Source organism: Dromiciops gliroides, chromosome 4 (assembly GCF_019393635.1).
Source record: "Dromiciops gliroides isolate mDroGli1 chromosome 4, mDroGli1.pri, whole genome shotgun sequence".
Lineage (NCBI taxonomy): Eukaryota > Metazoa > Chordata > Mammalia > Microbiotheria > Microbiotheriidae > Dromiciops > Dromiciops gliroides.
In genome coordinates this window covers 42,904,048-42,926,946 of record NC_057864.1, presented here as the reverse complement: position 1 = coordinate 42,926,946, position 22,899 = coordinate 42,904,048, and the positions used below count along the sequence as shown (strand labels likewise).

The 22,899-nt window shown below is 38.7% G+C and overlaps 1 protein-coding gene across 2 annotated transcripts in view; it reads right to left on the bottom strand.

Annotated features, from left to right (window-relative positions):
- Positions 1-22,899, bottom strand: part of ZNHIT6 (zinc finger HIT-type containing 6) — a 71,033-nt gene that overhangs the window by 36,232 nt on the left and 11,902 nt on the right. For both annotated transcript variants that reach the window (XM_044004997.1, XM_044004998.1), the window contains exons 7-9: positions 5,734-5,802; positions 4,431-4,511; positions 3,461-3,538 (exon numbers count right to left, since the gene is read on the bottom strand). In XM_044004997.1, the coding sequence (XP_043860932.1) occupies positions 3,461-3,538; positions 4,431-4,511; positions 5,734-5,802 (228 nt within the window). The remainder of the gene's footprint in view (positions 1-3,460; positions 3,539-4,430; positions 4,512-5,733; positions 5,803-22,899) is intronic.

Below are 22,899 nucleotides of genomic sequence, written 5' to 3'. Positions count from 1 at the left end.
ATATGCCGGGAGATTAGTGTTCTTTTCTGCCTCAAAAGGCAGAACTAGGAGCAAAAAGGATGGAAATACACTCACACAAAACCCCCAAACAGTTCTAGCCCCTAAGGGTTATGAAATAAAATAAAGACAAGCTCACTGAGGGCAGGTTAGGAGTGCAAACTGAGCTGTCAGCATGAAAAGCTTGGTGGCATCTGAATTGACTGAATTCTAGAGAGAAGGTGCTGGGGAGGGGGACATTCAAGGCACAGCTTTCTTGGGTGAAGGAATGGAGTCAGGAGAGATGAAATGAAAGGCCAATTTGGCTGGACCACAAGAGCGCATGAAGGAGAGTAATACTTAATAAGCTTGAAAAGGTTTTAAATGGCAAAGAGAGAAGTGTGAATTTTATCTTATAGGTAAGAGGAAACTTAGGAAACTACTCAAGTTTACTAAGCTGGGGAGGGAAACGGTTACAGTGCCATGCTTTATGCAGTTGTGTGACAGATGGATTGCTGACGAGGCACCTGAGGGAAGGAGACCAATTAAGAGGTTACTGAACCAGTCCCAGCAAGAGGTGATAGGGATTGAAACTAGGGTGGTGAGGTGGATTATGTGAAGAGAAGGGGGGAGAGAGATGCCAAGTTGGTGGAAATCACAAGACTTGAAAACAGACCGGATATCATGTAGGTGAAGATAATTCTTGAGGTTGTGAGCTCCTGATGATGGTGGCAAAGAAAGATGATAACTTCTATTTCAGATATAGGATCATGGATCTGGAGCTCTAAGAGACCTCAGATGACAATTAATCAACCCAGTCCTTTGATAGATGAGTAAACCCAAGTCTCAGAGGTCAGATGACTTACTGTAGGTCACACAGGTAGTAAGCTGGACCCAGAGCTTCTGACTCCACATTTAGGCCTTTTCTCATGCTGTTTCCCTATGGAACACTTGGCTCAAAATGTCCATTAGGGAGCTGTTAAGAACAGGGCTGGTCATATCAATCTGGGTGTTGTGCATATGACAAGTGTAGAGAGAAGAGGGCCCAGGACAAATTCTTGGGGTTGGGGGGGGGTCCATCCAGTTAGATAGGAAGATCCAGCAAAGGAACCCGAGAAGAAACAATCAGGTAGATAGAAGGAGAACATAAAGAGAATCCAGGGAGGAAAAAATATCTTACAGGAGAGGGTGGTAAATAATGTCAAATTCTGTAGAGATCAAGAAAGACAAAGGTGGGGGAAAAACCAAAAGGAAAGCTGATTTGGTGATAAAAGAGATCACTGGTGACTCTGGAGAAAGCAGTGCACTTTCATTTGAGTGAAGTTGGAGGCCAGGCTGCAAACAGCTAAGAGGCAAAGAGAGCGAGAGTGATGAGCTTTGCCTACAGTTTGTCTGGGAAAAAGAGCAGAGCTGTGGTGTGACAGCTTGAAAGGACAGTGCAATCAAATTGGGGGGAGGGGGGGGGAGGAAGAGCTCTAGAGGAACAAGGGAAGGTGCCAGTAAATTAGGCAGGGAGGAGACTGGGACAGAGAAGGCAGGATGGACGTTGTGCCACCTTGCCAAAGAAAACTGGATGTGAGACCAAAGGTACACCTAGAGGCTTGGTCTTGGCAAGGAGAAGGACCGTTCTCCTTGCATCTCCTCATGAGAGCAGAGTAGAAGAGAAAAGTGGAATAATATTAAGTAAAAGGTGGACTATAAGGGTGCTGAGGTCCCTCCCAACTCTGAAAATTTGTGATTCTAATGCGAGCATTCAACAAATAATTCAAATTTTCATCAAAAAAGGATTCTGCAGAACACAAAATGACCTAACCCCAATCCCTTATTTTACAGAGATGAAAACAGAGGTTCTAAAAGGTCAGGGGAATCACTCAAGGTATCATACTAAAACTGTAAACGGTACAAGCCCCAAGTGGCCTGTTAGCAGTCTGCCAATCAAGTGCAACAGCCTGCTGGCTGGCATCCCTGCCTCATTTCTCCCTGACTCAGGCCAACTTCTGCTCAGGTCTCAAAGTAATCTTCCTAAAGCAAAGGTCTGACTATGTCATCCCTCCACCCCACAGTTAATAACCTGCAGTGGTTCCCTATCACCTCCAGAATCAAATAGGAAATCTTCTGTTTGGCATTCAAGGCCCTTTACACCTGGGCCCCTCCTACCTGAAGAATCTTCTTATGTCTTTGTCAATCCCTTCCCTTTTCCAATCTGTTCTACAATCCAGTGACACTGACTCTGTTTCTCATTTAAGACCCTCCATCTCTGAACACTCTCACTGACTGTCCTCCACTGTTAAAACGCCCTTCCTCTTCTTCTCTGTCTCCTGGTCTCCTTCAAGTCCAGATAAAATCCCACCTCCTATTAAGCCTCTTCTATGGTGATTGCTCCCAGTGCATCCTGCACACATTCGTGCTCGTACACAGTTGTCTGGATATTGTCTAACAGACTGAGTTCCTTGACTGCAGGGACTATCTTTTACCTTTTTTTGTATCAATACACAGCAGGTGTTTAATAAATGCTTTTTGGGGGCAGCTAGGTGGCACAGTGGATAGAGCACTGGCTGTGGATTTAGGAGGCCCTGAGTTCAAATCCGGCCTCAGACACTTAACACTTACTAGCTGTGTGACCCTGGGCAAGTCACTTAACCCCAATTGCCTCACTAAAAAAGAAAACAAGCTGTCTTTCCATTATGATCACACTGCTCTCAATTTGTTGGAATTTTAGATTCCCGAAAAATCCCACAGAAATGTGTAGTTCTTACTTCCCTCAAATCATAATTCTAAAGATCAAATGAGAAAACATGCAAAGTTCTATACAACCCTCAAAGCTACTTACACAGACACACATTCAATTTTACAGATATCATATAATTACTGTAGTTATCATATATTTATTCAAATGGAAATTGACTGTAAAGAATATGAATATCTAGATTTTTCAATATTTAATATTTCTTGAACTAAATTAAATGGTATGGAACTTGGAAATCTAATGTGTTCAGGTTTCCTTGGTTGCAACCAAATTTCAATGGTATTTGTTTTAAGATATAGAGAATCAATTAATTTTAGAATTAAAATTGTAGTGGAACAAAAATTCTAAGAGTAGCTAGCTGCTAATGGGAATGTTATTTTCTCTATGTGGATATCATTCATGCTTCGAAACTGAAGGTAATTCCCTACCTGTTGTTAATCTGCCAAAGGAAAAGTTTTATGACATTTCAAAAAACAATTTATGATTACCTTCTAAAATTCGACAGCTAGCATTTAAGTTTTAAAGCAAATTTTTTGATATGGAACTTTATTTTTGCCTCTTACTCTTTCTTAGGTTGTGTTTTGTTTGCTTTATGTTCATATAAAAATTTGAACTCTTTGTGAAGTTCGTAAGATAAATTAAAGTCAAATAGCAAGACATAAGGTTTTAACAACATCAACTACTTAGATAGATTATAGTGTTTGAAAGCCCAGCTGGAAGTGAAAAGAACAGTTTTACCTGATTAAGTTATGCTGCATATTTTCAATCTTCATTAAAATTTGTATGCCGCTCTCAGAAAAGACATAAGCTTTTAACCTGAAATACATTTAGTCCTTAATTAGTAAAATTCTGTGACAACAAAAGAAATATAAACCTGATCTCTTATTGTCCTTCAAGAAAGATCCAATAAAAGGGCTAAAGACATTTTGCAACCAGCACCTTTGTGAAAGGAAAAAGCAACCCCTCCACCTCCACTTCCCCCCCTTATTATGCCATTAAGTACCTTCATTTGGAAATATTTATTTCACCTAGTTAAGCTGCTCTGATTGTCATTTTCATTTAATTTACAGGGGCTAGCTAGTAGATGCAAGTAATTTATCAAAAATATAACACATTTCTTATAGCCAAGTATGTGGAAACTCAGTAATTATATTGCAAGAAGGCAAGAATGCCCTCCCAAATGTACTGATAGAGAGGTTGGTATTCCTGTGGCTCAACTTTGGGAGAGAAGAAAGATGAATACAAATGAGGACTACACCAGACACTTCAGAGGATAGCCAGTTTAAACCTCTACCTCAAGTTTCCCTGGAGCCACATCATCATACATTTATTTACATTCCAAGTGAGCTGGGTGAAAAGAAAAGGAAAGTTTCTCTATGAGATAGAACTGTCCCTACAGACATATTTGAGCACTGTCAACATACAAATTAAGATAAGCCTAACAAAGAATTTTCAACATGCATTAGTGATACAGGAACTAATTTTCAAGCACTGTTTGCAAATAGCACAATTTCCATTAAGTACTAATAATGAGAAAACATTGATTTTAAGTCTGAATTACTATGAAGCAGATGACTGAATATTAAAAGTGAAATTATGATATGAAATTTGATATGTGAAGTTGATAAAACAGTAACTGGAAAGTGGTTTAGAAACCATTAATGTCCATAATCTAACTTCAGAAAGTTATAAAATTTTAGAAGCATACCTTTGACGAATTACAGGATCAGATTTTTCAGGATCAATGTAGGTTCTTAAGATTTCATGAAGTTTCTTATCATCAGGCACTCTTTTACCAAAGATAGAAAAAACAAAGAATGAAATTTATGATTCTTTACTGAAGATGTTAAGTCTAAGACCAAGTGGAGCCTTTGCATTTTGATTTATTCTTAAAAAAAAAAAATCTGATGTCTTTTTTTTACAGCTAAGTCACTTCCCAATATATATGCTTTCTCCACTCAAACAAAAATTATTTTTTAAAAAACTTTCCAGATTTCTTAGATACACTTAATAACCTCTTACAAAAACATCTTGAGAATTTTACTATAATCAGATTATGAAAATATAAAGTTTTTTTAATATATACTTGCACACAAAAAATGGAATTCACTGAATGAAAAAAAAAAAGTTTGCTGAAGCCTACAAAAAAGGTAAAAAGTTTAGCGCTCCAACTGCTGAGGCCAGATAAAAGAATTTTTACCCATAAAGTATTACCAAGTTTCCAAACCTGTTCACATATATAATTTCAAACCACAAAGCTGCTCAATAAAACAAATATTTCTTGATCATTCCTATGTCTATTATGCAACTGCAGGCACATGCAGAAAAAACTATTTTAGCCCTTCTCCTATTTTGGATATAAGGGTCACCTTAGAGAAAAGAAATTCCAAGAGCTTCACGGAAGCCCAGATCGACCATCTGAAGTGAACCACAACCATGTGATAACAGCGCACATTGCACACACTTTTCTCAAGGCAACCTAAAGGAATAAGCTCTGTTCTACTCTCCATAAGAAGGACACAATCACCTTTAGGTGTCAAAAATGTAAAAAAAACACACAGCAGGCACTTTATGTGCGTGTATGTATGTATGTATAATATACATTGTATGGATACATATCTATCTTATCATTTATTGCCAGTGCCTATATAGAGACACTTGGAAACAGATGAAGGTAGAATTCTGCCAGTCTTTATTAACTTTTATAATGAAACAGTTAATTTTTAATGCCATTTCTAGCTCTAAAATCCTATCATATCCCTAACTGTATTATCCTCACACAGAACTTTATTTTACTATTAATTGACAAATATAAACAATTTAAACATTTGCATATGTTGCTAATTTTTTAACTATTTTGGTTTCATCATATGTAAAATGGGATGAGGCTAAACAATCTTTCCTTTAAGATCCCTTTCAGCTTTAAAATACTGTTCTTCAGGGAAATATTCAATAAACAGGTTTCTGTCCACTGAAATTATTTCTTTATACAGGCACATGCAATACCATACCCTTTTTCCACATATTCGGCATGGCTCTGAGGAAACAGGAGTTTCAGATGCCAATAGAACCGCTGCTCTCTAAAAGAATGTAATAAAAGAAAAGTTGTTACTATGCAGATAGGTTAATATTGGTTAAATTAAGTAATCAAAAAATACTTCTTGAACTTTTGAACAAAATAATGTTTTTTTAAAAGTAGTATTCTTGGAATTCAATGTTTCTCCCATAAAGAAATATTTTTTCCTTCATAGAATTTTAAGTTTCACTCTTGACAATTCCTGTATATACTGTTATAGGGGAAAATAATGGTAATAGTTTGAGTTTATATAATGCTTTAAAGTTTTAAAAACCCTCTTCTGAAAATAATCCTAGAGGCTTAAAAGGGATTGGGCTTAAGAAAGCCAGTCTCCCCAAGTATCCCTGATTTAGAAAAAGAACACTAAAGAGAAGCCAAAAGGCTAAACCATGTAAGAAAATCAAAGTCCAACCACAGTACCTATTAAATTAAAGTACTCCAGAGCAAGTGAATCAGCTAAAGTATAAAAAGCAGAGGATAAGAAAACAAAGAAAATATCACCAGACAAATACTTGAATGTATAAAAGACACTCAAAGAGATTAAGCAAGAATTGGCAACGCCAAGAAAGTCACAAGAGCAAAATACAAGGAGGTGAAGAGAGCAGAAAATCAGGCGAACAACTAAAAATAAATAAAAGTCAAGCAATTCAACAGGGAGGCGATACAAAGACCACAGCCTCCATTTCCCAGAGGAGGGCACCAAAACTCAGTTTGTTAACGAGCTTTGTCCAAGATCACACAAGCAAGCATGACAGCCAGGATTTAAGACAGGTCTCTTGACTCCAAGTCAAGTACTCTTTCCACAAACACTGTACCTGCTCACAAATAAATACACACACATACCCATATGTGTAAAATGATGGCTATACACACAAAATGAAAAGAGAAAATTAACCGCAGTTTGTAATTCAACTATTAGCCTTTAACTTGCACTCCTGATGTGTAGAAAAAGGCTACTTGAGGGAGGGGGGTGGCCATGGTGCATGGTGTATATTAAGAAAATATAACACGATATAGGGGATTTGGGGTAAAATAAATAGAGGCAGAAACAAAAATATTACCATTGGCATACTCTACAGACTACCTGAAAAAAGGAAGAAGCAGGAGTTCAGGAAACAAGTCCCATGCCTGGCAGGATAGAATAGTGATGGTGAACTTGAGAATTTCAGTGACTGGAACACCTGTGGGAGCCCTAGTCCTTCTACCAAAAGTAGAAACACTAATACATGTTTGGCTTAAAAATGGCTACTCTGAACCTAATTCTTACAAACCAGAAGGCCTGGCTTCTGAAAAGGAAATAGGAACATAGCTGGGTCTAGATATAATTTTCCTTGTTTTTGCTATCTTTATGGTCAAGCTGGAGAGCTACAAGATACAGACAGTGATGTTAGGAAAATTTGGAACTTGTAGAATGGCTGGACTAAAAAACAGTAATGAGTAGTGATATCTAATAGGAAAGAGGTCTCCAATGGGGTGCTTTGGGGATCTGTCCTTGGGCTTGTGCTAGTTAATGAGATCAAAGGATTTGGGGCCAGAATGGATTTTAGTTTTCTCCTCTATCTCCTTCACTTTAGAGGCAAAGAAACCTTAGCCCCAAGACTGTGACTTGTCCAATGTTATACATATAGCTCTTCTAATTCCAATTCCAGTGATCTTTCCACTGCCTCCATCTTTTTTTAATCAATGGTGGATAAAGACACAAAAAGCAGGCTTATAAACTATGAAGGGGACACAAAGCTGGGAGGGAGAGTTAACATTCTCTGGACAGCAAAGTCTGTCTAAAAAGTTATGGAGATTTTAGTGGACTACAAGCTTGATGAATTCACAATGTGAAATGGCAGCTAAAATAAGTAACATAACCTTAGGTTGTATTATAAGGCACAGGTGTCCAAGACTGGGGAGGTGACGGTTCTATTCTGTCCTGGCTATACTATGGAGTACCATCTTCAGCTCCAGTGGCACATTTGATGAAGAAAAGCCAATAAGCTAAGAAGATCCAGAAGAGCAAACAAGATGATGCAAACTGCTGAGGTTATGTGATGAAGATGGGTTGCAGGGTGTAAGGAAACTTAGCTTGGAGAACAGAAGCCTATGGAGGCAGGAACAAGATAGCTTTTTTCAATTATCTGAAGAGTTGTCACTTGGAAGAGGGCTCAGACTTGGTCTACTTAGTTCCAAAGGGCAGAAGTCAAAACAATGCTGGGGCTGGTATTAAGAAAATCTTTATCAGTGCTATCCTAAATCAGGACGAGAAGGATGGCCAGACTGTATAAAGGAGACTGATCATTTTTCAGATGTAGACTGGGCTAGATAGTTTCTGAGGTCCCTGATAACCTTGAAATTTTACAGTTTCCAGAATTTAGGAACTTTTGAGAACCCAATTTGCTACTATGAAAGAAATATCAACTGTTGTAACAACCAAGAGAATGTCCTTTTAGTTTTAAAATATCCTCATATTGTGACAAAGGACAATGAATTGATGTTTTAGAATGGTTAGGTCTATGAAATATCCAGCCAGTTGAGTCCAGCTGGCTGTAGTTACATTTTGGAGGCATGTGAACATGCATTCAGTAGCAAAAACAGTAGACAACAAATTGGTTGCTAAGTAAAATTAACTCTTTGAAGTACTGTCCCCTTACTCCTGAGTTGAAAATTCTATTAGCTGGAATCAAGAGCAATTATTTATGACATACCTAACTTTCAGCAATTTAAGCTCTTTTTACCATTTTACATTACATATCTATCTATCTATCGAGAGAAAGATAATGGAAACAAATAGAGTTTCAGTTCCAATTGAAACTTAGACATTTACTGTGTGATCCTGAGAAAGCAACAAGCTCTAGAGGCCTGTTTTCTCATCTGCAATGAGGTGGGTGGATCAGATGTTCACAAAATCTCACCCAGTCCTAAATCCTGATCCTATTAAAAACTGCCATTGGATGGGGAAAGGGGGTACTTTTTAATGCCTGCATGGGTAAAGCTACTGACCCTGCTAGAAATGGATCATTTTAACTGCATGATATATCTCTTTAATTATGGATACCAAGCCTTGAAATATGTCTTACCAAATATAACAAAGGACAAATGACCTCAAATGAGATGTTACTTTCTGCTGTAAAAAATCTTCAAATGCCAAATTCAACAGCTACTAGTTTTAAACAAAAAAACCAAAATATTTCCAGGAGACATTTAGCAATGTTCATCATTGTGAAAGACACAGAAGCAGCAGTACCATCAAGTGGTTCAAAGAATCAGAATGTTTGAGGTACAACATAGTAATACTAATTCAAGAGGGGTAAGATCCATTTTCTTCATTTGAATCCATAATAATTTATTCCTAACTACTCTTTGCTTCTATACTAAGTTAGAGTGAAAAGAAATGTTCTACCTGTCATCTTTGGAATTTTAAGACATACTCAGTCACTGCTTAGATAATTTCAAGAACCACTTGCCCAAAGTTCTCAACATTTAATAGACCCCCAAATACCTTCATAGAAGGCACTTAACATTCCAGACACATAGGTGGGAGAATTCTTAAGAATTATCATAGTGTTTACTTTGGTTAACTATAGTTAAGGTTATAATATAGGAATCCATTTGAATTTTATTTCTAATATATTATGTAATTACAATATTCACGAGCTAAAACTTTTGATCCTTGATCTTAGCTCCAAACTGAAATATTATGAAATGTTTAAGAAAAACATGCGATTATCACCTTTTTGTTACAGATGTATATAATTCCCTACATCAGACTACTACTATCAGGCTAACACAAAAACTTTCCCAGTATCTATTCTTCACAGCAGACACCATTTATAGTAGGGCTTTGAAAAGGACAAAGAATTCTGTGATCTTTTCTGAATAATCAAGCAATTGACAAGTATTTACTAAGCACCTTCTATATGGCAGGCACTGAGGACCCAAGTACAAAGAATGAAACAATTCCTGCCAGACAGATGCTCATGTTCTAATGGAGGAAACAAGAAGTACATAAATAACTACACAGGGGATACATAAAAAGGTACACCAGTGAAATGAGGGGTTTTGAAAGGGAGGGCACCTGCAGCTGGGGGGACCAGCAAAGGTTTCTGGAAGATGGGGTTTGAGCTGTGTCTTAAAGGATGAGAAGGAATTGATGAAGCAGAGATAAGGAAGGAAGTACATTAGAGGCGTGTGGGAGGGACCATGTGTATATGCCAAGCGTGGGAGGGAGAGTGCTGTCTAAAGAGGCTGGAAGGGGAAGCTCAACAGGTTTTATTGTTTCTTTGAAACCGTATGAAGCCACTGGATTTGACTGAGAATGGAAGTCACAGTCAGACGCAAACTTAAAGAACATGACTTTGCAGCAGTAAATAGGATGGACTAGCAGAGGAAAGACTTGAGGCAGGGAGGCCCATCAGGAGGCTGTTGCATAGTCTAGTCAAGAAATGATGAGGGGATGACCTAAGTTGGTGGCTGTTTGGGCAGCAAGAGCGGCAGGTAGGAACAGCAAGATCTGGCCACTGATATGCAATGAGGGAAAGGGAAGACTCCAGCACAATAATACTAAGATGACACATCTGGAAGCCTGGGATCGTCAATGAATCGTGCCCTGAGATTACTTCAGCAATGAAAATACCAGAGATAACAGCAACCTCCCACATTATTTCTGTACCCCGGTCAAGCTACAGGCACATATAGATACCAAAAACATTGTAAGCTCTAACACTGAACAAAGGCAACATATCTAAAATCTGTTAGAAAGATAAACTGAAAAACTGAGAAAGGAAAAACTTCAAGCACTTTATAATACTCTATCTAAAGTGACTTTCCAAATATAATTATCCACTTATCAGAAATTGAAGTCACTTAAAAAAAATACACTGTGCCTTATCTAGGCAAACCTTCTTCTCAACTTTTTGCTGATTTCCTCTCATCTAGCCTGTTGACTTTTATTCTCCAATGCTGCCAGACCAATCAGATGGAAACAAAGCTGTAGGAGGGGAGGATGGCTTCCTTCAATCAGGGGTGCTGTTGGGTCATTAAGAAGTTGAGATGGGAGTGGTCTGCTGAAGCTGGGGAGCTTTTACATTTTGCCTGCAGTGGGTCATCAGAGTGTGGCTGAATTATTTTCAAGTTTTGTGAATTTTTAGATAATGTAAACCATCAACAAAATGATATTCTAAAGACAAAATAGGAACTTTGGGATCATCTACATCACTGCTCACTTGCTGACCGATCCTCCTTGATATTTTCTCCTCCCTGGGCCAGCAGCCATTGTACTGAGCTTGGTTCACCCTCCTACCTCTCCAGCTGTTTCTCTTCTATCTTTCCTTGTCGTTTTCCCCCAGCAATAGAAAGCAAAAATTTATCTATCAAAGAACAGGGGATGCAGAGGCAGAGTCCACGTTTCCACTAAGCCTGAAACAGCCCATTCAGCTTTTTTTTTTTTTTTAAGTTTTCAACATTTGTTTATGTAAGATTTCCGATTTCCAATTTTTCTCATTCCTTCCCTTCCCTCCTCCCCTCCCCTAGATAGCAGGTAATCTGATATAGGTTATATATACATAATAACATTAAACATATTTCTGCATTAGTCATGTTATAAGAGAACAATCAGAGCAAAAAGGAAAAACCTCAAAACAGAAAACAAACAGCACCAAAACCAAAAGAAATAGTACGGTCCAATCAGCATCCATATTCCACAGTTCCTTTTTTTTCTTCTTGACTTGGAGAGCCTTTTCCATCACGAGTCCTTTGGAACTTTTTTGTACCATTGGACTGATGAGAAGAATCTAGTCTATTACAGTTGATCAATACACAATCTTGATGATACTGTGTATAATGTTCTTCTGGTTCTGCTCATCTCAGTCAGCATCAGTCCATGTAAATCCTTCCAGGTTTCTCTGAATTCCTCCTGCTCATCGTTTCTTACAGCACAATAGAATTCCATTACATTCATATACCACAACTTGTCCAGCCATTCCCCAATTGATGGGCATCCCCATAATTTCCAATTCCTTGCCACCACAAAAAGAGCAGCTATAAATATTTTTGTACATGTGGGTCCTTTCCCCTTCTTACGATCTCTTTGGGAAAAAGACCCAAAAGTGGTATTGCTGGGTCAAAGGGTATGCACAGCTTTATAGCCCTTTGGGCATAATTCCAAACTGCCATTCAGCTTTAAGATAGCTCTAATTGGTTTCCCTTCACATTAAGTTTCTCTTTTTGCACTCCCAAGTAGTCAACTGATTAATGAGGAAGCTTTTAAGTACCTATCATTCACTGCATCTAGTTTTGTCCTCCAGAACATTCACATATCCCCAACTAACACATCTCTTTTGAATTTCTTCATGCCAAATCTCCAGTTTTCTGGCATATTGGTGAACCTACTGGTCACTTTGCAGCTTATCACTATCTTTCCTAACACATGTCACTCAGATCTGCATTCAATACTTCAGCTGGGTTCTGAGTAGGCCAGACTACTGCAATAGCATTACCTGGAATCCATGTTTTTTCTCAATGTAGCTAAAGACTGCATTAGTTTTTTGGGCTGCCATAGCACACGGCTTCCTCACTGAGCTTATAGTCTAATAAAACCCCATTATCTATCAAATGACGTGCTTACTAGCTATGCCTATACCTTTGAAGGTGATTTTTAAAATAAGCTTATACTTATTCCACCATTTCATATTAAGATACAACCCAATGATCTAACCTGTCAGGGACTTTCTGTTATCCAAAATGTTAGTTATCGTCCTCAGTTTTGTATCATCTGCAAATATGATGTGCATGCTGTCTATGCCTGTAAGCAAATCACTGATTAACAGCCCAGGTCTAAGCACACATCTCTGTGGCACTGTTTATCTAAAGCTCATATTCTCCATCTTTTCCTATAAATACATAAGACTGTCAAGAGTTTTGCTAAAGCCTAGCTAAAATTTATTGATGGCATTCCCTTGTGTATCAGTGCAGCAGCATTGTCCAAGAACCTACAGTGGCTTTGTGATAACTTTCTTCCTTTCTATATGTTCCCTGACCAGGGTTTTAAACAGAATTTTGTAGAGAATCCGGTCAAGTCCACTGGCCTGTGCTCTATCTACTCCATCTCATTCTTCATGCTCTGAGAAGTCACTGACAATGACTTAGCAACTACATATGCCAGTGCTTGCAGCACTTAGAGATATTCTGTATGGGCCTAGTTATCTGAACATTGTCTGATCCTTTAGAAAGTACTCTCTTTGAAGGCAGGTGGATAGAACACTGAGTCTGAAGTCAGGAAGACCTGCATTCAAATCCCACCTGACACAGGCTGTGAGACCCTGGGCAAGTCATTTAACTTCCATCTCCCTTAGTTTCCTCATCTGTAAAATTTGGGTAATAATATCAATGCTCTCTCTCACACACTAACAAAAGACATAAGCAAGCAACTTGGCCCCCACTTCTTGGCTCAATGGGACTAAGAAGAGAAACCATCCCCCCTGCCCAGTTCATTTTGTGAACACATTGAAATGAAAAGGAAACTAGATCAAAGTATAAATAAAGGTTCTGGAATTTATCTTCAAGGAAAAGACAGGAATAATTCCAGCCCTTCAAAGCATTCCACAATTAAATGAACATATTTAAATGCAATTCATGCCAGTCAAATGCAAAAATACCTCACGTCAGTCTAAATCTAGAATCAGGAATGTATAACGATGCAATCTTAGGTTCATATTTGAACAAATTATGGATATAATTATGAATGTTAGCCTCTAAGTTGTCTTTCTTGCCCCATGTGTTCCCTCCTTGAGGTGCAGATGGTTGGCTAAATTGTCTAGAAACCTGTAAGGATAACTTAAGGTTAATGTCTCCCAATCTAATAATGTACCTTGAAAATTTAAGCTTCTTTAAAAAATCATCTAATTTCCAACCATCCTCAGAGAGATGCACAGCACATGAGGCTGATGAGTTTTCCCTGGGATTGTCTATCACGATGTCCCTTCTGAGAAAACTGGTTATTAAAACTGAAAGTATTCTCTTCTTCAATTACTCCTTACAGCAAGAAAGCCCAATCTAGGTCTACACCCTGTAGACCAAAACTGCCTTGAGATATGCAAAAGCTGGAAAATGAAAATACTCTTGAGGAAGGTCTAGTTTTACACTTGGCAAACTGGAGAGATTTCTTTTAATTGAAAATAGTTTGCATCAGAAATTCATGACCAAACACTAGCAATATTTTCAAAACAGCTAACACTGGAACAAAAGTCACATAATACAGAAAGAACTACTACCAGAGCTTGAAACCTTCTCAGAGGCAAAATAATGTAATAGAGAAATTTAAAAACAGTGCCCCTCCCCCTGCCCTTGACACCCTTTCCCCCAAATCTGCTATTTTAGTACTCTGACATTTAATTCTACTTCATTGGGTCAATTACTATGAGGGAGAAGAGAATAAAGGGAATAAACTTAGCTAGTTGGTAGACTTGGAACTTCAAAAAAATAAAAATTCTGTTTTCCTTTCTTATTATGAAGAAATTCTCTTGATTACTTTTCATATTAAAAATTATCTCTAATGTCATGAGATCCTAACAAGATAGATTTTTGGTGGGAGATATTGCCCAAGTGATAAACAATTATTTCAGAAAAAAAAGAGATAGTGGAAATTCGTTTGGTTTTTCCTCCCCAATCAACTGATAAAAATGTAAACATGTAATTGGTGCAAAGCCGAGTGCTCCTCATTAAGGGATTTAAAATATCCCTGAAGAGATAAGATCTACTCTCTCCCCATCTCTTCTGAAAATCCCCTTCTTTCACATGACTGCTTTTCATGGGTGGGAGTCCACAGGTATATACAATACAGATAACATCAGATTTTTTTTTAATGTGTTAATCAGTTTTACTAAATTTGTTCTCTTTCTTTAAAAAAAATTCTATTAGGAGGATAGCTCACTGGGGGAAAATGTGGCAGGACAGGGAAAGAGAACCCCTAGGACAATTTTCAACCATCTTGAGATTTTTCTCAAGGACCTAGAGTCCCATTCAAAACCTCTAAAAAAAAAACTCCCTGTAGATAATTTCTACCAGAAAAAAAGCTATAGAAGCTTTCTGAATAGGGTAATGACATAATGAGAAGACTATTTTAGGAAGATTAACCTGGCAGGCATATGTGGGATGGATTAAAGAATAGATGATTGGGGCCTGCACTAGGATGTTGGCCAAGGTAATGGAAATGAAAGGACACAGGAGACGCCTCCAAAGAAAAATCACCAGGACAGAGTGACTATTCAATCCATCCCAATTTATCATCCCTCTTTAGAAGTTCCAGAGCAGATTCCTCATTCCTTCACAAACAACCATCAACAACTATAACACACAAGCAATTTGATGATACTCAATTCTGCTAAAATGAGCATTTAGCTAAAATCCTACTTTCTATGGCTTATCACAATATGGGAGTGATGCTGGATTCTCAAAAAGTGTGCCAATGGAATTCAAACTCTGGCAAGTCCTAAGCGTGTGGAAAGGTTTTGGAGCATGGGATCCGTGATGGACTAGGGGGTGCTCAAATCAATAAATCAAGTGTTCTGATTAGTCTCCAGTGACTTTGCTAACATGCAGTCTGTAAATGCCACTTCCCTAACTCAGTAAGCTCCCCTGACCCCCACTGCGTCCAGGATCAAATACAAAACCAGCAGTTCTCAATTCAAAGCCCTTTAGAACCTGGTTTCCTACCTTTCCAGTCTTCTTATACCTTACTCCCCACCACCTACTCTTCCTTCCAATGACACTGGCTTCCTGGCTGTTCTACAAACAGGAAACTCCTTATCTCTCAACGCTCCCATGTCTGAAAATGCTCTCCTTCCTCTGCTCTGACTACTGACCTCTCTTCTGTTAAGTCCCAACAAAAATTCCACTTTCTACAGTAAGTCTTCCCCAACACTTCTTAATTCCAGGGCCTTCCCTCTGTGAATTACTTCCTATTTATCCTGTCTGTAGCTTCTCTGTACATATATGTTTGCTTTTTTTCTGCCCTTAGATGGTGAGCTCCTTGAGGGAGTCTTTTGCTTCATTTTTCAGGCACTTAATAAACGTTGACTGATTGATTAGGCATATGTTACATACTGGGCACTGTGCATACAAATACAAGGCAATGATCTCTACTCTCAAGAAACTTCCATTCCAATAGGGGGGCGTGCCAAGTACACATATAAATGCATTTATAAACAGAAGTTTGTACTTACACAAACTAGTTAAACAGAAGGTAGTTTGAGAAGCCACTAGTGGCTGTGTGGACCAAAAAGATTTCACGTAGAAGGTTATGTTAAGCTCTCCCTTGAAGTGGAGGTGAGGGAAAGGATCCAAGACAGAAGCTCACTCCTTGTGAGTAGACTGTTTCCTTCTTTCACTTGTATTCCCAGGATCTAGCCCACAGCCTGGCATATAGCAAGTACATAATAAATTCTTGCTGACTGATTCTCATGGAACATGGCCAGGACCTTTTAAAGGCAGGGAGACAGGACAAGGAGCATCATAGGTGAGGAAGAAGGCGTCTGGTTCTACTGCAGAGTGTGCATGTGGGGGGCTGAAGGGTAGCTGTGTACAATCAGCCTGAGAAGAGAGTCTGGTGCAAGGTGGTAAAGACTTAAGCTCAACAGGGGCATGTTGTTCTCGTACAGGTACAGGAAGTCATGGAGGTTGACTAAGGAGGTAAAACATTCTGGTAGCCTGGACTGAAGTGTGGAGAGACTTGAGGCAAGACCAGGTTGGCCAAAGAATGAAGAGTTTTGGGGGGACCACAGCAATCCTTGACACCATTTACTACAGTGTGAAGAGACGGTTTTGTTTGTTGGTAGAAGCAGTGCAGACATCCAAAATCCAAGAACTACCAACAGAATAGTGTTCTACTAGACAGTTCTGCCCAAAGGAGTCTGGAAATTAATCGAGTTCAACTTTAAAAAGTTACTGATTCGGGGCAGCTAGATGGTGCAGTGGTTAAAGCAGTGGCCCTGGATTCAGGAGTACCTGAGTTCAAATCCGGCCTCAGACACTTGACACTTACTAGCTGTGTAACCCTGGGCAAGTCACTTAACCCCCATTGCCCCACCAAAAAGAAAAAAAAAGTTATTGATTTAAGTCTTGGTTATAACCTTGAAATTTTTCACAAAAACATAAAAGCTATAGATGCTAGATAAATTTAATATTAAATAATAACCAATTAGTAAGTATATATTAAATACTTATTAAGTGATCAGCCTTAGCTTACTTCAAAATCCACCTAAAAGCTATTATTTTATAGGAACTCAGTATTTCAGGACTATAACATCTCATGGTCTCTCTTCTTCTCTCTCTACACACACACACACACACACACACACACACACACACACACACACACACGGCTAGGTCAATTAAATAATGAAAACCTTGAAGTGGCTGAATTATTCAAATTCATAATACACATTTCAATTGGGCTGGAACTAATTGGTATATTTTAAATAATTATAATTTTGAATAGTGCAGATATGAATACATGTGACCAGTTTAGGAAATTTACTGAACACCCCCCCCATCCCCATTCTTAATTACTGCATCAAATCCATCCAAGACACTGGAGAAAATACTATACCTGGAGCATTTTTAAAATGTTTCTATGAAGGCCAGAAAATGCCCAACTAGAAAAAACTACTAACATTAACACAGGCCTGGGTGGCTGGACTTAGAGAAATACCACAATTAGGAACACTATAATTTTTGAGAATGAAGCATGCAAATCCATGGTTCCATTAAAAAAAAAAAATCACACTTGCTATTTCTTTACAAGAGGGACACCTAGTGGCTAGCCTCTAAACATTCCTAATAAATAGCTCAGTTAAAATAAACATATTTCTACATTGATAACATATAATAAGAGCTACAAACGTTCATTTTCTAAGATGATAGTGTGTGTATGCGTGCATATTTTCCATTCTAACTTATGTCACGAGACTAACTCCTTCTTAATGCCTGGTATAAATGCTTATTTTCTTTTATAGGTTTACTAACATAAAAAACATTTCTTTTGGATCCCTCAACTTTACTATTTTTAGGAGGAAAAAAAATCTATTTAAAGCACTTTCCATTATTGTACAAAAAACAAAGAATCTGGAATCAGGAGAGTTGTGTTAAATACTAGATCTCCGTGTGACTCTGAACAAACCACTACACTACCTGGTATATTTTCTACATTCTACAAAATGGTGATAAAAATACTTTACATTCCGTATTTTACAGTAGTTTATAATACATATAATACTTTATGATACCTAATGGGAGTGTTGTCACTCAAGTACTGTCAACCCTAAAATATTATTTAAATATGAGCTATTGTTACTTATTATTATTATTATTATTATTATTAACAGTTAGGCAACAAGAAATCATTGAAGGATTTGGGGCAGAAGGGTGATATAAGACCAGTACAGAACTATAATTTAGCAGTACTAGGAGATATGGATTAGAAGGGCAGAAAATGAATGTGCCAGGAGATTCATAACAAGGGACTATACAAAGGTAATGGCAGAGTGAATCAGAAGGAAGAGAAAAATGAGATATTTATTGAATAGGCACATAGTTCTTGGCAACAGACTGGATAACAGGCAAAAGTCAGAGTAAGCCAAAGTCTTGAATGTGAATGACCAGATGAAAGGTAGTAGCACTGACAAAAAAGAGGGACATCGGAAAGAAAAGCTGGATATGAAATGTAAACTGTGGAGGGAAAGGATTGAGTCTTGTTTAATTTTGGTGCAAGCCAAGTACCTACTGCAGATATCAGCACATAGCAGGCACTAAATGTTTGTGGAAATGGAAATGGGGAATTATGTGCATAAGGGTGACAGACTCAAGTCATAAGAATGAAGGCAGATGCCAGGAGAGCAAGTATAGAAAGAAAATGAGGAGATCAAAGAATCTTGGGAAAGACCAATGCTACAGACAGTGAAGAAGCTAACGGAATCAGCCAAGGTGACTAAGTAGTGGGAGTGGATAGAAGGAGAAGAAACAGAAAGCAGTGCCCCAGAAACCTGGGGAAACATGATCCAGCACAACCAAACCACCTTCAAGGTCAGAACAAAGCTGTTTCCTCACAAGAACCCTGCAAGGTAGGAGGAGGAAGGACAGGGGATGGTACATCAGCAATGCTCAATGTTGTGGAGGGGGCAAGGATAACAAACAAGACTTGAGCAAAGTCTCTACTGCTATCTTTGTGGAAGATGGGAATGTGAGCTCGAGATGTACTTTGGTACATTTGCAAATGGCTAAATGACCAGATCACAAAGAATCCATCATTAACAGGTAAGTGTAGGGGCAGCTAGATGGCGCAGTGGATAGAGCACTGGCCTCAGACACTTAACACTTACTAGCTGTGTGACCCTGGGCAAGTCACTTAACCCCAATTGCCTCACTAAAACAAACAAACAAAAAAACAAAAACAAACAAACAAAAAAAACAGGTAAGTGTAAACTTGAAGGAAGGAAGGACTCATGGGAATGCCTCAGGCATCTGATCTTGGCCACATATTGTTCAACATTTTCTAAGTGATCAGATGAAACAGATGGCATAATCAACAAATCAACATGTCAGAAAGACAGGTTGGATGATCATCAGGTTCCAAAAAGTTGTGGACAGGCTAGAACATCAGGACAATTTAATTTATTAGAAGAAATTTAACAGAGGAAAATGAACAGTACAGCATTTGGGTTAAAAAAAAATCAACTTCACAAGTATGAGATGTTAGAAGCAAGCTAAGGCGGCAGAATGAAAAAGATCTGGAGGTATGAGTGGACTGTAAGCACAATGAGTCAAATGTGTGACAATACAGCCAAACCATTTGGAGGGGCAGACCTAAGAAGGAAAAGTAGCAGGAAGCAATGTTCCAAGAAGATCTCTTCCCCAAACTACTCCAAATAGATCCAGAAAATACACCTGATGGGGATTCCAAAGAAAAGGCACAGTGAGGCATTAATCCAGCCCAGGTAAGCATAAGGAGATGGAGAGGTCTATGGACAGTGAGAATGTGGTCTGGTCAGGAATGCACAATGAAAAGCATTCCGGTGCTAGGAAAAGCTGTGCATCCAGGCAAGAAGGGGTCCCAGAACCATACTGGAGTACCCCTAGACCCATGCCAGGATAACACAATGGTGACAGGTGAATTGGAAAGGGAATTAATATCTTGCCACAAGAGGTAGAAACTTTTCCCAAGCAACAAACTCCATGAAAACTAGAATGGTTCAAATATAAGCCAATGACTCAATGAAACAATGAAAAATAGTAAAATAAAGGAAAAAGACTGAAAAAATGTCAGGTATCTCACTGCAAAAATAACTGACCTGGGAAATAGATCAAGGAGAGAAAATTTAAGAATCAGTGGACTCAGGCAGCTAGGTGGCGCAGTGGATAGAGCACTGGCCTTGGAGTCAGGAGTACCTGAGTTCAAATCCGGCCTCAGACACTTAACACTTACTAGCTGTGTGACCCTGGGCAAGTCACTTAACCCCAATTGCCTCACTTAAAAAAAAAAAAAGAATCAATGGACTCTCTGAATAACACAACCAAAATAAAGGGTCAGAAATCATATTTCAAATTTTAAAAGAAAACTGCCCAAATCTCTTAGAACCAGAGGGCAAAGTGCAAATAGAGCTCACCAGTCGCCTCCAGAAAGAAACCACAAAGTGAAAAATTCAAGAACATTATAACCAAAATTCAGAGCTTCCAAGTGAAACAAAGCAAGTAAAAGATATCAGCATGCAGCCAAGAGTATTTACCCAGCAAAACTGAGTATAACTTCACAGAAAATAAAATGGATCTTCAATGAACTAAGAGAACTTCCAAGCATTCCTGATGAAAAGATCAGAGCTACATAGAAACTCTGAAGTTCAAATGTAGGAGTTAAGAGAATCATAAAAAGATAAACATGAGCAAACAAGGATAAAGGAATAAACAAGAAGATGATACATGTTTTTTATGAACACTGCCATCAAGGCTAATTAGCTAGAAGGCTCGGGAGGGGTTGCTACAGCTTGATAATCTTATAGAATGGACAGGGAAGCAAAGAGGAACTCTGGGGGGAGACACAAGGAAAAGAAGGTATGGGGAAATGATTTCACATAATCAGGGCACACAGGTATACAAACAAGGAGCAAAGAATGTGGGGAATGTGGGGAATGTGGGGAAATGAGCTGACCCTTGAACATCATTCTCATCTGAACTGGTCCTGGGAGATTAAGCATACACATACATAGTTGGGTACAAAAATATATTTCACACTGGGGTAGCTAGGTAGTACAGTGGATAAAGCACTGGCCCTGGATTCAGGAGGACCTGAGTTCAAATCCTGCCTCAGACACTTGATGCTTACTAGCTGTGTGACCCTGGGCAAGTCACTTAACCCCAACTGCCTCACCCCCCTCCCCAAACATATATTACTTAACAGGGAAATAATAGTAAGAAAAGGGAAAAGGAGGAATTAGAAGGATGAGTCCTAAGCAAAACAAACTAAGCATGTATGAAAAAATATATATAGCTTTCAGGGCAGCTAGGTGGTGCAGTGCATAGAGCACTGGCCCTGGAGTCAGGAGGACCTGAGTTCAAATCTGGTCTCAGACACTTGACACCACTTACTAGCTGTGTGACCCTGGGCAAGTCACTTAACCCCAATTGCCGCCTCATCAAAAAATAAACAAACAAACAAATAAATAAATATAGTTTTCTGAGGTGATAACTGAACAAGTTATAGTAAAAAAAAAAAAAAGGTGGTAGAATACTACTGTGTTGTAAAAATTGATGAAGGGCTGGTTTCAGAGAAACCTGGGAAGGTTTCACATGTCTTATGTAAACTAATGGAAAGTATAGTGACCAGAACCAGGAAAACAATTTACACAAAGACAACAATATAGTAAATGCAAACAACTCTGAAAGAATGAGGAACTCTGATCAGTAAAATGACCAACCACAATTCCAAAAGATGAGTGATTAAACATGCTACCCACCTCCTGAAAGCAAGATGAACAGACTCAAGAACAAAGAATGAGACAAACATAGTTTTTGGACACGGCCAACGAGGAAATTTGTTTTGTTTGACTTTACTATTTATAACAAGGGTTTGTTTTTCCTTTGTTCTCAATGAGGAGAAAGAGTAAGAGGATTTTTGCTGATTGAAAAGAATAAAATTTAAAAAACAAAAAAAATTAACATGCTCTTGGGTTGTAGGGGGAGACTGAGTATTTAAAATAAGGGAGGTGATAAGTTATGCTTTAATCTGCTCTAATAAGACTAGATCTAAGGTAGTGGGTTCAATTCTAGGTGCTACATTTTAGGGAGTATACAAAACAAGATGAAAGGCAATCAAAGTGGTATAATCAGGATGGCTGCTAGGACATGCCCTATGAGAACTGGCTAAGGGAAATGATGATGCTGAGCCAGAAGAAAAGTAAGCAGGCCACCCTAATAGTTGTCAAGAGGTGATTTAGGGCCTATCATGTGGATCCCTTACTGGATCATGACCCATTATTCACACTGACTGACAATGGGTACAGCACCCTAGGCTCTCTTCTCTTCTTTCTCCCTTGAGACCTCATCAGCTTCCATGGGTTTCACAACCATCTTTATGGAGATGACTCCCAGGTCTGTATGTCCAAGCCCAAGTCTCTCCTAGGCTCCAGTGCAGCACGCCTACTGGACCTTTCAAACTGAATCTTTCACAGTCATCTCAGACTCACATTCAGAGCAGAACTCATTCCCTTTCCCCTCTTCTCAACTCACACAATCATCACTTTGGGGTAAGGGTAAACTACTGCAATAGCTTCTTATTCTGTTCTGTTTCAATTCCTTCTTCTCTCCAATCCATTTTTCACAAAGCTGCCAAAGCACAGGTCTGAGTCAGTCACTCCCCTCAATAACACTCCAGTGGCTCCCCATTACTTCTAGGTTCAAAGAAAAACTTGTTTGGTGCTTAAAGCCTTTTACAACTTGGCTCCAACCTACCTTACCTTTCCAGTGTCATCATCTACTATATGCTTTTACATACTCTACAGGCCACTCTCTGTTCTGCTCATATATGATACTCCAACCTCCATCTTTGCTCTTGCACTGGTTGTCCCACCAT